The sequence below is a fragment of the Podarcis liolepis genome (genome assembly GCF_965112155.1).
Source record: "Podarcis liolepis genome assembly, chromosome: 6".
Taxonomy (NCBI): domain Eukaryota; kingdom Metazoa; phylum Chordata; class Lepidosauria; order Squamata; family Lacertidae; genus Podarcis; species Podarcis liolepis.
The window spans coordinates 14135610-14148995 of record NC_139559.1 but is presented as its reverse complement, the minus strand read 5'-3'; the positions used below and the strand labels follow the sequence as shown (position 1 = coordinate 14148995).

At 46.0% G+C, this 13386-nt stretch overlaps 2 protein-coding genes across 2 annotated transcripts in view; one reads left to right on the top strand and one right to left on the bottom strand.

Annotated features, from left to right (window-relative positions):
- Positions 1-95: 95 nt before the first annotated feature.
- The window catches only part of LOC310708683 (piezo-type mechanosensitive ion channel component 2-like), a 64725-nt gene continuing 51434 nt past the window's right edge, over positions 96-13386 (bottom strand). Inside the window, exons 42-52 of the mRNA XM_083507295.1 lie at positions 11603-11750; positions 9629-9843; positions 8615-8773; positions 6483-6630; positions 5430-5618; positions 4098-4190; positions 3691-3860; positions 3100-3216; positions 2727-2806; positions 1258-1486; positions 96-720 (exon numbers count right to left, since the gene is read on the bottom strand). Coding sequence (XP_083363421.1) covers positions 465-720; positions 1258-1486; positions 2727-2806; positions 3100-3216; positions 3691-3860; positions 4098-4190; positions 5430-5618; positions 6483-6630; positions 8615-8773; positions 9629-9843; positions 11603-11750 — 1804 coding nt within the window. The 3' untranslated portion in view covers positions 96-464. The remainder of the gene's footprint in view (positions 721-1257; positions 1487-2726; positions 2807-3099; positions 3217-3690; positions 3861-4097; positions 4191-5429; positions 5619-6482; positions 6631-8614; positions 8774-9628; positions 9844-11602; positions 11751-13386) is intronic.
- EDN3 (endothelin 3) overlaps positions 11277-13386 on the top strand; it is a 527748-nt gene continuing 525638 nt past the window's right edge. Inside the window, exon 1 of the mRNA XM_083507772.1 lies at positions 11277-11531. The gene's annotated coding sequence lies outside the window, so the exon portion shown is untranslated. The remainder of the gene's footprint in view (positions 11532-13386) is intronic.

Sequence of the window (13386 nt, the reverse complement as noted above, 5' to 3'; positions counted from 1 at the left end):
CAGGGCCTGAGCAGCATATCCCATTCGCTGCTCCTTGCCGCAGCCAACTTGTCATACATGCACATAACCACGTGGTCATCTCACAGGAAGAGGAATGCCCAGCATGCAGCACTTTTATTTTATGAGGGTACATTTGCAGAGTGGAGAAAGGAAGCAAATTGCTGAAAGTATTGTCAGGATTTCTAATCTCCCCCCCCCCAAAAAAAAAAACACCACACACCCTGTGGCTTTAGAGTCCTGTGCTATGTGCAACATAATCTCTGCTCTTGTACATAGGGTAGTAAACAGCGTACATATAAAGCTTACACTTCTGCCTTGCATCAGATTGAGCAGCTAACGAATCAGTCCTCTCTACACCTCTTAATTCACTATCTTCTGCCATGTCCTGTTGCAGTTGCGCCCCACTCAACATTTCCCTTCCGAAACAATGCATTGTTGTGACTCCACACACACACACACCGGCTTTAGTCTTCCCTGGGTTCCCTGGTCCATTTAATCATTGTTTCAGGAGATCTGTAGAGGAAGATGAGCTTGGCAAACAGCTGCTCCTCCAACTCCAGCTCCCCGGCCTCCCTAGCCAGGAAGATATCCGTGCAGAGTTTCAGGATGCGGTCCACGTTGGGCAGCTCTTCGAACATGATGGAGCGCGAGATGCCGTTGAAAAGTTCTCGGATGAACTTTCCGATGACCAGAACAAAAGACATGTAGAGGCCTACAATCCTGTAGCGGGGAGAGAGAGATGGTGGTGATGTTCAGGGTGTCATAGACTCTCAGAATTGGAAGGGACCTCAGGGGTCATCTAGTCCCCTTGCAGTGCTTAGCCCAATGTAGGGCTCAAACCCATGGCCCTGAGATTTAGGAGTCTCGTGCTCCATGGGCAAAATTGACACAAGTAGTCCTATCAGCCGAAGCCCTGCACAAGGACTTCCCACTTGCGTAATGAGCTTTTCTTCCCCTCTTCTTGCCTTGTGTACCCCAGAAATTTATTCTGGGGGTTCAGAAAAAAACCCCAGAACAGCACACTGGCAAGGGTGGAAGGAAGAGGGAAGGCTCTTCTATGTGGCAAGCTGAGGTGTTTGCACTGACAACATTCAACAGTGCAATACTGAATTCCAGCCAGCGATTGGCTGCCTGTTCTGTATTTTTCAAGGCAGCACAGCGGAAAAAGGTTTCTCTCAGGTCTCCCCAAGCCTCCACCTTAATCCAAATCTCAAATTGCTGCCCCAGAAATAACAGGTTCCAGTTTGACATCCTTACCCATGAGCTGCCAGAAATCCCAGGCTAGGAGGGCTGACCTTGTCGTTGAAGATGAAGAGTTCCATATTCTTACTGCATCCATTACCCAAACAGCCGGGCCTCTGCTCTTTCACGACCCACCATTCGGGAACATAGCTTAAGGACTCCTTGGCAGGCAGCTGCTGCAGTTCGATGGTGATATTTCTGAAGAAGGCCATCCGGTCTACGTCCTTTGGCGCATTGGAATGAGCTGCGGAAATGAGAATTATGGGGTGGGGGTGAGCTGACCGTGGGCCCCCTGCCTTTCTCCCAACCCACAGGACAACCCACAGAGCTGTGGGTGCTTTGCACAGCTGCAACACAGGAAGATGCCCCCACACCAAGTCAAACCATTTGTCCACCCGGTTCAGTATTGCCTACGATTGGCAGTGGCACTCCAGGGTTTCTGATGGGAAATACGCAAACCTACCTGGAGGTGCCTGAGCCTGAACTGAGGGTCCCTTCTGCATTCAGAACAGATGCTCTACCACTGAGCTGTGGCTCTTCCAGGCTAATGGGAGCGAGGAGTGGGGTCACTTCCTCCTACCCTAACATTTAACAAGTGTCCTTGCCAACACTTCCACTTTCTAATGCCATACTCAAAATCCCCAGGGAGAACTGGAACCCCACTTTAGCCACACAAAACTGAGGTGGAAGTGGCAAAAGAGTGCTAAGGAGTAGTTCATTGGCTTTAGAGGAGTGTGTTCTCTGAGTCTTCAGCAAGACATTGTGAAGAATCAGCAATGAAAGCAGAAGATCCATGGGTCTAAACCAGGAGTAGGCAACACGATGCTCTGCAGCTCCCATCAGCCCCAGCCAGAATGGCCAATGGTCAAGGATGAGGGGCGTCGGGTACCCTTGGTCTAAACAGAGAACAGCTATATGGACGTCTAATTTTGAAAACAAAAGAGGCACTTGGATCAGGAGTGCAGAACCCACCGCACATCTGAAGTTTATATCCAGCCAGGGAACCCCACAACCCCTGGGCCCCAAAACAGCAGAGTCTCATTAGCCAGTAGTCTCTGACACCTTTGGTTTTTGGTTGTTGTTGTTTTTTATAAAAAAAGAACCCTTTGCTTCAATTAGAGCAGCCCCGCCTGCCATTTTTAATTCCCCAAAGCGCTTCTGGGCCCTGCATGGGTTCAGAGGCATTCATGAGAAACGAAGACGGTCTGGGTGACTGTTTGGAGCTTTTGCCATGATAGTGGCAGCTGAGTGAAAAGAATTTGGGGTGAGGGTGTAGGGGAGGAAACAGCACCTGTGTGCTCCTTTTGCTAGTTTGACCCAAAGACAGCACATTTCCAGATGTCTGGAACAATTAGACAGCAGCTTTTTGCTCATACGATACAACATGCATCTTTTGGCTTTGCCTTCCTACAGCAAAACTCTGCAGCTCTGGCCTCCTCTCATCTTCAAGCAGGCAGGATTTTCCTCCACTTTTGTCCACTTACCCACTTGCAGCCGATGGGCCATTTTAGCTTCTGCTCCGCCAGCTGCTCTCAGATACCTTGGTAGGACACCAGGAAGCAGACTAAAATGGGGGTGGGGGAAAGCAGAACGAAAGCAAAGCAAAACCTTGGTGAATGCTAAAGGTCTTGCTCCTTTCCAGATCAACACATGTTCATTTTTCACATGTACCCCACACAGCTTCCAAGATATTATACAAATCCATGGAGGAGGAAGGTCTAATGGTATGGTAGCCAAGTGGAGACCCCACATACAGGAGCCATATTCCACCGAATACCACATGCTGAGGGACACATACAGTAGCAGGGGAAGCGCTAATGGCCACCAAAAGAATCAGGAGAAAAACATAACACTAACACGCCTTCCGTTCTGGTCCCACGTAGCATTTCGACGATTTGCTCCCGAATCTCCTTGTCTTCATAGCGCATCGTGTGTAGGCCGGATGCTTCAATATTCTTCACGAGAGAGGCATTCCTGATTCGATAAGGATAGGAAGAAAAGGTTAAGGGAAGATTTAGATGTTCTTCAGGGGAGGCATTATGGAAGAGAGAGATTCTCCTCTTACGCTATGTGCCTCTTACGAAACGGTCAACAAAACAGGTTTGCCAAGAGATGGCTTCCTCTGGAAAATCTACTTGACAAAGTGTCGCAGAAAGGATGCAGTGCAAAGGGTGGGACTTGGAGGGTTGGGTGTGAGCAGGTTTCAGTTAGTTCCTCAGTAGCAACAACAACAATGTGGCAGCCATGGGCAGCAAAAAAGAGAGGTGCCGCTACTCCACACCAGTGAGAAAGGACACAAGAAAAGCCTGCTGGATCAGGCCAATGGCTCATCTAAACCAGCATTCTGTTCTCACTGTACCCAACCAAATACCAGTGGAAAACCTGCAAGGGGTGGTGGTGGTTGTACACACATACACAGAATACACGTAATATTAAAAAGATAAAAACCTGAGAAGAGTCCAGTGGAAGTTGATGTAGATTGCGGAGGAATTGGAGAGTTCTGCAATCATAGCTTTCCGACTTGCAGGGCTGATGTTCCACAGCAAGCTGGCATTGCCTTTTATTTTAGCAACGATGACGTCCTCTGGGCTATAGTTGACTATAAATTGCATGGCAGACTGGAGAAAACACAAATGTTTTTTGTTTGTTTTTTCTGTTGTTCCAAGCAAGACAGAGAAACTTCTTCGCCCTTGAGCTAAATTCCTATCTAACCTGCTTTTGGCAATCCAGTAAAGATACCATTCAAATCCAGTTTTAATTCAAACTGGGTCTCACCAGCTATTGTTGGAGAGAAAGAGAAAAGGATGGCAATTTTTCCTGCAGGAGTTTCCTTGTGCACAATAAAATATACTTACAGGATGGAGGGCATATTGAGTGGTGAGTTCATTATACGCCGCATGAGTGAAAGGGACCAGATTCTGCTGCTGAGCACTCATGGTAAACAAAGACTAGGAGAAAGAGGGTGAAATCCTGTGTTACAAACCTCAGCTCCACTATACAGACGTACCTCATCACACCTTAGCTGGTTCAGACCCAAAGGTGGGTTTTACACACTAGTCATAGGCTGATGCTAACCAGCCCACAAGCTCCACAGCTCTGGATTAGTTGCATTTCAGCAACCATAATTCAAACTCTGTAGCAGCACTGTTCACAGCAGCATCAGCAGAACAATCACTTGGAAGCATCACACAGCAACACAAGAAGAGGAGGAGGAGTTTGGATTTGATATCCCGCCTTTCACTCCCCTTCAGGAGTCTCAAAGCAGCTAACATTCTCCTTTCCCTTCCTCCCCCACAACAAACACTCTGTGAGGTGAGTGGGGCTGAGAGACTTCAGAGAAGTGTGACTAGCCCAAGGTCACCCAGCAGCTGCATGTGGAGGAGCGGAGACGCGAACCCGGTTCCCCAGATAACGAGACTACCGCTCTTAACCACTACACCATACTGGCTCCCAATAGATCCATAGGTGAGCCCAGAGGATAATAGCATGTGACTCTGAAAGAATGGGAGTTCCAATGGGAAATAAAGTGGGCATTTCCTACAGGAATCTGAAGGAGAAGAGGGTGCTTGGCAGCTCCGGATTAGGGAAGAACCAGGTTGGTTGGCGTTGACACTTGCTATGAACTAAAAGGTAAAAGATAAAGGACCCCTGGACGGTTAAGTCCAGTCAAAAGTGATTATGGGGTTGTGGCACTCATCTCGCTTTTAGGCCGAGGGAGCTGCTGTTTGTCCACAGACAGCTTTCCAGGCCATGTGGCCAGCATGACTAAACGGCTTCTGCTGCAATGGGACACCGTGACGGAACCCTTAGTGCACAGAAACGTCGTTTACCTTCCCTATTTATCTACTTGCACTGGCGTGCTTTCGAGCTGCTAGGTTGGCAGAAGCTGGGACAGAGCAATGGGAGCTCACCCCATCATGGGGATTTGAACCACCGACCTTCTGATCGGCAAGCCCAAGAGGCTCAGTGGTTTAGACCACAGAGTCACCCACGTCCCTACAAGCAGAATGGCACTGTTAGACACAACCCTTTAACTGGAGACGTTAAGGATCATTGAGCTATAACTCCACCCTGTTTTTTGTTGTGTTAAAGCAACAGCTTTGGATGGTGGAAATGTTCCAGTACTCATTGAAAATACTTATCCTCAATCTTAATTATAAATTGACCCTCCACCTCTGCAGACCTACCTCATAACCGCTGATGGTAATTTTGACAGAGACGCCCAGAGGCTGGTTAGTTACTCCCGCCACTGATTTGACCAGTGACATAAGAAGCAGAGGGAACCACACAATGCAGATGAGCACAAAGACGATGAAGCCTCCCATCCCATATTTCACAAGCAATTTCTTCTTCTGCCCAGGAGGCTGGGGGTATTTCTGCAAAACGGAGAACGGGAACAAAGCTGTGTGTATACTCCGCTGATAATTTTTTTAAAAAAAACCCCCAATCTGTGCATCAAGGTAGGACAAACTCAGCATTCTGAAAAACAGAATTCACGCATTTGCTTAATTTGCCTATATTTGACTACCCTACATATATTCCACTCAGGGCCAACCTTTTGGCGCTTGAGGCAAACCACAAAATAAGAAGAAGAAGAGTTTAGATTTGATATCCCGCTTTAACACTACCCGAAGGAGTCTCAAAGTGGCTAACAAGCTCCTTTCCCTTCCTCCCCCACAACAAACACTCTGTGAGGTGAGTGGGGCTGAGAGACTTCAGAGAAGTGCGACTAGCCCAAGGTCACCCAGCAGCTGCATGTGGAGACGCGAACCCGGTTCACCAGATTACAAGTCTACCGCTCTTAACCACTACACCACACTGGCTCCTAACACCTCCCTCCCCACCAAGGAAGAGGGAGGGAGGGATAATCTTCACCAGGAACAAGGGGGAAATAATTATCTACACTGGGATGTCCTGAGCCTTTGGATCTTGCTGCCTGAGGAGGTCAGCTCACCTTGCCTCATAGCTTTAGGTGCCAGGCAAAAGCATTTCTCTTTGGCTTGGGCTGGCTCACATTCAATGTCCTTTTACAAGTGTTTTTGTGAGAGGGAGTTATTGTGGGCCACGTGCATTTTCAAAATATGAGCAGAGAAATGTAGGCCACAGAGTAAGGCACACTTAAACTTGTTGACTTGTGCAGCCAGACAAGAGAAATTCGCCCCAGTCATTGCTCCTGATAGACCACCCGGAGTCATCTTGATTGGCGGGGCTAATGGCAACCCTTAAGCAACAGGACTCACTTTCTCAGATTCTCTCCAACATTTCAGGATGAAAATGTTAGCATAGATATCCTCCACACAGATCCAGCTGGAGAGGCTGAGTGTGGTGTCGGTCCAAACCCAATCCATGGCAGCCCTCAGTTCTGTCAAAAACGGTATGAGACGAAAGCTGCACAGAGGAGGAGAACAGTGGCTGGTTAATGGGGCAATAAGGACCCAAAACAGTCAAAACCTGTCTACAAAAAAAGGCTTTCCCAGTATTGTAAGAGTGGTACAAATTCTCAAACTCTGGTGCCCTTTTGTTGGCATCCGTCTGTCTCGAGAGACAATGGAATGTGAAGTCAAATCGCTGGGGAATCACAGCACCTGTTGTGGCTGCAGAGACCAGTAACTCATAACTGCTGCCTCCTGCATTGCTTTTGCTGTCTTAGCAGCACTGAAGTGACCTCTCTGGGACTGAAACCAGCTTGGCTGCAGAAGTTGCCAGAAGGTGGTGTACAAGTGTTGGGTTGGAATAACGACAGACGAGTAGCAGGTGTCATGTGAGAGACCAACCCAACATACAAGGAACCATCCAACTGTCTTAGGGACTCCACTCTGGATTCCTGAAGGGTTTACTTCTTCTCCTGAAGGTATCTCAGAAGGTAGCAGAGGTTAAGGACCAGAGTTTTCCTTCTCCAGAAGGACTACCTTCCCAGGTTGATGAGCCCCATCTGCCCCTCTCTTCCCTCCACAGCACATGCAGAAACCACCTCCTTGACCGTTGGACCCACTCTTCGTCTTGTCCACTTAATCCACCAGAGCTTTGTCTTTGCCCCTACCCTAACTCACTGAGGATTTGTGACTCATTCGCTACCCTCACCTGGTTCAGCCAGCCAGTCAAAGCCGTTTCCCGGGGTGTGGCCGCTACGGCACACCGACAGCTTCTAGGAGCCACAGGTGAGATCCGAGTGCAGGGTGGGAGCCCAAAGTTGACAAACTATCCGGGAAGGAGCACGACGCTTCCCCCTACATATTATACCCACTTCAGAAGTCAGGGAAACCCTTTGCAATTGCATAAAATCCCAACTGTGTCCTAGTCGATGGGGCGATTAAGACCATTGTGCATCTGCTGTAGCCTAGTGACGGCCAAACTGAGAGAGGGGCTCTAACGGGTTCAGGCCAACTTGTGGAGGGCAAGGATATCGGTAGAGACTAGTAAGCATGGCTATATGCCACCTCCAAGATTAGAGGCACCAGGCAGATGCTGTACATGGAAACACTTGGCAGATATTTTTCTGTGTGTGTGTGTGTGTGTGTGTGTGTGTGTGTGTGTGTGTGTGATACACAACCTGCTCCCCTCCTTTCCAGTGTGCAAACTGCTTCACACTTCTCATTCCAGCCTCTTCTATGAAGGCTACATGGAGGAATCCCAACTTGCCTAAGGCCACTCAATAATGTTTACAGCCAAGCAGCTGCTGGAACACACAACTTCAGGAGGTATCTCAAGCCAGCATCTGCCTGCTGCCTTCCTGCCCTCTGAGCTGGTTACATTTCTCTAAAAAAAACTTGTAACAATTATTACAATGAAAAGGTTTTTTCCTAATTTTTACCACTACATAATTTTAGGCACCAGGCAAAAACATTCCTACTTCGTCAGGCTATGGCCTTTTGACGTGGGTGAGATGTTTCAATCTAGTTTTTTCCTAAAAAAAAGAATTGCTTTTTTGATTTTTATAAATGTTAGTTTATTGTATGTTTGTGTTTATTTGAGGGGCTGTGACAAAAAAGCAACTAATATAATAAAATAATAATAATAATAATAATAATAATAATAATAATAATAATAATAAAATTTCTTACACAAAATAGTAAATTGATAATTTTGTTTCACAGTCACTCAGTGTAAGACTGTAAGGACCTCTTTTACCTTACTATTCCGTTTCCTATGTATGTTATTTCTATATTTATAGAACCCCTGAGGAATTATTTGTTCCAGCACAGGCCTGCAATAAATCTTCCTTCAAGCACCTGGAGATTTCCACCCACCCACCCTTTCCCCCCCCGTCAGCCGTTCTTTCTTGCTTTTGTGATTGGCTTGTTAACATAATGGCTTGCGTTTCATGGGGATATTATTAGGTTTCTCTGCCCTCCTTTATAAAAGTGCTGCTTACCCTTGGAATAAGAAGAGGTTTATGCAATTGTAGCTCTTAGTCAGAACATTGCCCAAGACCCGTTCGGGGTAACCGCATTTGATCTGATAAGCCGACAAACCAAAATAGACACACTTGACCAAATACCACAGCTGAGCCACCGGATTCCTGTTAAACCTCCTGCAAGTAAACAAGAGAGATGTTCCAATCTCCCTCTTTAACAACTATGACTAGTTTAGAAGAAACGTTTTTTAGAGCATGGCCCTCTTTGAACTCCGCAGCCAAACGCAGCAGGGATGTAAGGAGGAAGAGGAAGAGATTTCCACCCCATGCTGTGCTTGCTGCAGTCGGCGCTGCTTCCGTTCTGCTACAGTTCGGCTTCCGCTGAAACCTACCTTATGCACCTTGCTATCCGCTATGGCCAAAATGTAATTGATTGCATACTTTTTTTCAATGCATATGTAAAGGAAACATCAAAAACAATGCAGAAAATAATGCAGTAACTTTGGTAACGTACACAGGCTATAAAAACAGAACAATGGCCAATACCACTTATATTTGATCACACGATTTCCATCCCTGATCTTGGCCAAATATGCAAATTGTGCCAAATTCTACTCCCATTTCTCTTTCCAGCAGAACTCTCCAGCATTCCCGATTGCAGTCTAGGCTGAGCATGCAGAGACATCTTGAAAAAGTAGTAAACATCAGCTGTGTGTGTGTCTATGTGTGAAGGGGGAGGACTAAGCACCAACACATTCATTGCAGTTCAAAGGAAATGCAATACAAATAGGGGGTGGGGATGAAATTACCTACATATCATTTGTGAAATGAAAGCAGCAATAGCAGTGAATTCTGATCTCATTTTTCTGATCTGGACATGGGACAAATAAGCAAACATGGATGCTTTAGTTGAGATTCTTGCATGACCCTCCGGGCCCGTTCCAACTCTACAACTCTATGATTCTATAATCAGCGATTTCCCCTCTAGTTTCTGTTTTTGTTGGAATTCTCTGGCATATTTCATTGTCATACCTTTCCGTTACTCCAGGCAAGATGAAGAACATCCAAAAATGGATGCCAAAGACAAGTAACACCTGAAAAACACATTTCCCAAACATGCTCTTTCTCAGGTAGATGGCACGGTCAACTATCATCGTCCCAAACTGCACCAACAGCATCACCAGGAAAGCTTCAGGCACCTGGTCTTCTGAAAGGGACTCTGTGATGTCGGCGGCAGCTGAGTGTTTCTGAAACAAATTAGAAGCATTTGTTGATAACATGTGGGTGTGAAGAAAAGGAGCAAGCCTAGGCTTCCAGTCAGAGTCTATGGGCAGATCAACTCTACATAGCTATTATTATTTAGTTAATCTATAAACTACTTTGCTACTACAACAAAGTTGTGAAATTTTAAAAAATCCTCCTTTTTCTTGTCCAATACTTACAGGACATAACTAAAACAGAAGCAAGTCATAACCACAACGTCAAGGGAAGAATATACATCAGGAGGCTTAGTTTGGTCAGAATCAAGTACAGTTGTACCTTGGAAGTTGAAAAGAATCCGTTCTGGAAGTCCGTTCGACTTCCAAAACGTTAGAAAACCGAAGCACGACTTCTGATTGGCTGCAGGAAGCTCCTGCAGCCAATCAGAAGCCGCGGAAGCCCGACTGGACGTATGGCTTTCAAAAATAGTTTGCAAACCGGAACAGTCACTTCTGGGTTTTCGAGGTTCAGGAGCCAAAACGTTTGGGAACTAAGCTGTTTGACTTCCAAGGTATGACTGTATGTATATACATTTCTAGAGTTATCGCTAAATACCGTATTTTTTGCACCATAACACTCACTTTTTTCCTCCTAGAAAGTAAGGGGAAATGTCTGTGCGTGTTATGGAGGAAATGCCTACGGGTGGCATGCCTACGGATTTTCCTCCTCTAAAAACTACGTGCGTATTATGGTCGGGTGCGTGTTATAGAGCGAAAAATACGGTACATCACTTCTAGTAAATGAGTCCCCATAGCCACTAGAGGGCCATGAAAATTTGTGTCCCAGGCTTTTTAGACTGGGTTAAACCACAGAGCCGAGGACTTGCCAATCAGAAGGTCGGCGGTTCGAATCCCCCCAATGGGGTGAGCTCCCGTTGCTTGGTCCCTGCTCCTGCCAACCTAGCAGTTCGAAAGCACGTCAAAGTGCAAGTAGATAAATTGGTACCACTCCAGCGGGAAGGTAAACGGCATTTCTGTGCGCTGCTCTGGTTCGCCAGAAGCGGCTTAGTCATGCTGGCCACATGATCCGGAAGCTGTACACTGGCTCCCTCGGCCAGTAAAGCGAGATGAGCGCCGCAACCTCAGAGTCGGTTATGACTGGACCTAATGGTCAGGGGTCCCTTTACCTTTACCTTACCCATGTACTATCTGAAACCAAAGGGGCACATTGCTTGGCAGATGTGAAATATATTGGCATCATTTTCCGCTCTCCTACCCCACTATAGCTTCCACACTTCCAAACAGATTAGCAGAACAGATTCAAGCCTCCTTAAGCATCTGGTGTCAAATACCTCCTTGGTTCTGGAACATGCAAAGCAATAACAAAGTGCTTTTGAGTACGAACCATCACAGAACTTTAGTGTGGCAGCTAAAGAAACTTTGGAAATCCTTGCCTATTGATATTGAGAAGGCACCTTCACTTTATTTAGCACCTGTTAAAAACATTCTTGTTTAGACAAGCCTACCTAGGAAAAAAATGATGTGAATTTTGACTTTCTGTATGTTTTAAACTATTGCTGCAAATCTTTCTTGATTTTATGGCTTTATCTTTTGGTAAACTGCTTTGAGGTTTGTTTGTTTTTTTAAAAAAAAATTACAATCAAGTGGCGTGTAAATTTTATTAAATAAATGAATACAACAAATAACTCCTACACATCAGGCATTGTGAAGGAGTGGTTTCAAGCCAACTGGCAAACATTCAAGGCACCTGTTGCTTAGGTAATTAGCAAGGCGAGCTAATACTTACACCGAAAGCCCAGTAGCCGAAGATGACAATAATAAAATTAATCACATCAACCAGGAACATGAGAGCATATACGTCACAGATTAGGCTGCATTCTGGATGAATAATGTCGTAGAAGAATTGCCTTATGGGTCGGTATATCTGAAGAGCGCTGCAAGTGAAAATTTATCTAGGTCAGTCCAGTTGAAAAGGAGAGTCATGTTTTTCAAAAGGGTCGCTTACTTTCTGAAAGGTCAGTGGAATGTATGCCACATGTCTAGCAACAAAGAGTTCGGCTGTATTCGTGAATCATCCACCGCAGCTCATAAGAACCTGGTCACATCCATACCATACTTTTAAAATCTCTCTTCTACCACTTTAAGGGCTCCCCGCACCAGGCAAAAATCTTCAGAAATGCATCTTGTTAAGGGAGTCCTTAACAAACTGCATTGAGGTGAAGTCGTGACTCTTAAAGTGCTATGAGCGGGCTTTAGAAGTACAGCGTTGTTGCTGTGACCGCAGTGTCACACACCCATAAAGCTCTAGGGCTGAAAGGAGAATCCTTTAGTCACAAACATTCCCAAGAGAAAGCATGTCAAGCACTTTCACAAACTTTTTGGACCTGCTTCGTCTTTAAATACTCGTATTCACAGAGACTCTTGAGAGTCCCATGGACTGCAAGAAGATCAAACCTATCCATTCTGAAGGAAATCAGCCCTGAGTGCTCACTGGAAGGACAGATCCTGAAGCTGAGGCTCCAATACTTTGGCCACCTCATGAGAAGAGAAGACTCCTGGAAAAGACCCTGATGTTGGGAAAGATGGAGGGCACAAGGAGAAGGGGATGACAGAGGACGAGATGGTTGGACAGTGTTCTTGACGCTACCAGCATGAGTTTGACCAAACTGCGGGAGGCAGTGGAAGACAGGAGTGCCTGGCGTGATCTGGTCCATGGGGTCACGAAGAGTCGGACACGACTAAACAACTAAACAACAACAACATTCACAGAGTACCGAAAGATAGCCTTTTAAATATAACCAACTACGTGGAATTTAACATTGTGCTGTTCCAATCATTCATCTGTGCGGACATTGCAGCTTTGCAGATAGAACAATCCCCCCTCCACTCTTCCCTTCATTCCTTGATCTGGGGGCTCTCCCACCCCCTGAGCCAATTTTGCAGGCACCAGGTGGCGGGTGGAAAGCCCCATTACACTTCCTCAACCAATATGTGAACCGAAGCGCGGCTGTCCTTGGAAAGTCACACTACTCCAAATTTTGAAATGTAGTTCTCCAACCGAAGTGCACATATACAAGGGGAAGTGTATAAATAAAAATGTGTATACTCATGAATACCACACACACGCAAAATGCATTATATTAGGGAACACTGCCTGGGAAAATGTCTTCCTATGTCAACACTGAATACAAAATTATTTAATGGGAAATTTGCACTAAAACGCTGATGAATTTTCACAAGGATTTCTTTTTTTAAAAAAGCTAAATGTTGCAGATTGCTGCAGAAATGTGGACAACTGAATTCATGACTAGGAAAATGCGAAACTGAGAGAACCACAATTGACAGTTCCAGCCACTGCGTAGCTTTGCCTCAAATTGGCTCTGGCGCCACCTACTGTTGGCCTCCTGGCTCTACCCATCCCAAAGGGCACCAGCCACCATTAACACACAGATGTCAGCAGCACAGTCTATTACAGGGAGTGGAAGGTCCATTGATGACACCTGTATTCCCTCCCACCATCTTGCCCCCAGCTGTGTTCATTCATGTTGCAACATCTCACTTTTTAAATAG